Genomic DNA, 453 nt, shown 5'->3' with positions numbered 1-453 from the left:
AATCTCTCGCTGCAGATTAACTCGGTCACGGAGAAAGAAAGTGGCCTCTACACCATGGACCTGAAGCTGGGGGATGGCTCTGGAATCACCAATAATTTTCGTCTGTTTGTGCTTGGTGAGTTTGGGGGTGCCACTTTCCCCCCCGTGCTCACCCTGGGGCACCCAGCCCCTCTCACGGGGACTTCTTCTTCCAGACCATGTCCAGCAGCCCAAGATCAAGGCATCTACTTCCCAGGAGTGTGGATGGTGCTACCTTACCCTGTCCTGCTTGGTGCCCAAAGCTGCCTGGGTCACCTACAGCTGGTCTCGAGGCGTATCTTCACACCCAGCCCCAGAGGACCATTGGCTCCAAGAGCATCAAGCCGATCTGCAGCTGGAGATCACTAAAAGCGACAACAACACCTTCTATCACTGCAATGTCAGCAATGCCATCAGCTGGGGCATGGCCACCAT

The 453-nt window shown here is 55.4% G+C and overlaps 1 protein-coding gene across 1 annotated transcript in view; it reads left to right on the top strand.

Moving 5' to 3' along the window:
• LOC106722952 (natural killer cell receptor 2B4-like) overlaps window positions 1-445 on the top strand; it is a gene marked incomplete at its 3' end in the record, with an annotated part of 13,848 nt that extends 13,403 nt beyond the window's left edge. The window contains exon 3 of the mRNA XM_025192319.1: window positions 195-445. Coding sequence (XP_025048104.1) covers window positions 195-445 — 251 coding nt within the window. The remainder of the gene's footprint in view (window positions 1-194) is intronic.
• Between the last annotated feature and the right edge of the window lie 8 nt (window positions 446-453).

The sequence above is a fragment of the Alligator sinensis genome, unplaced genomic scaffold (genome assembly GCF_000455745.1).
Source record: "Alligator sinensis unplaced genomic scaffold, ASM45574v1 scaffold771_1, whole genome shotgun sequence".
Taxonomy (NCBI): domain Eukaryota; kingdom Metazoa; phylum Chordata; order Crocodylia; family Alligatoridae; genus Alligator; species Alligator sinensis.
This window is presented reverse-complemented; position numbering and strand designations above follow the sequence as displayed.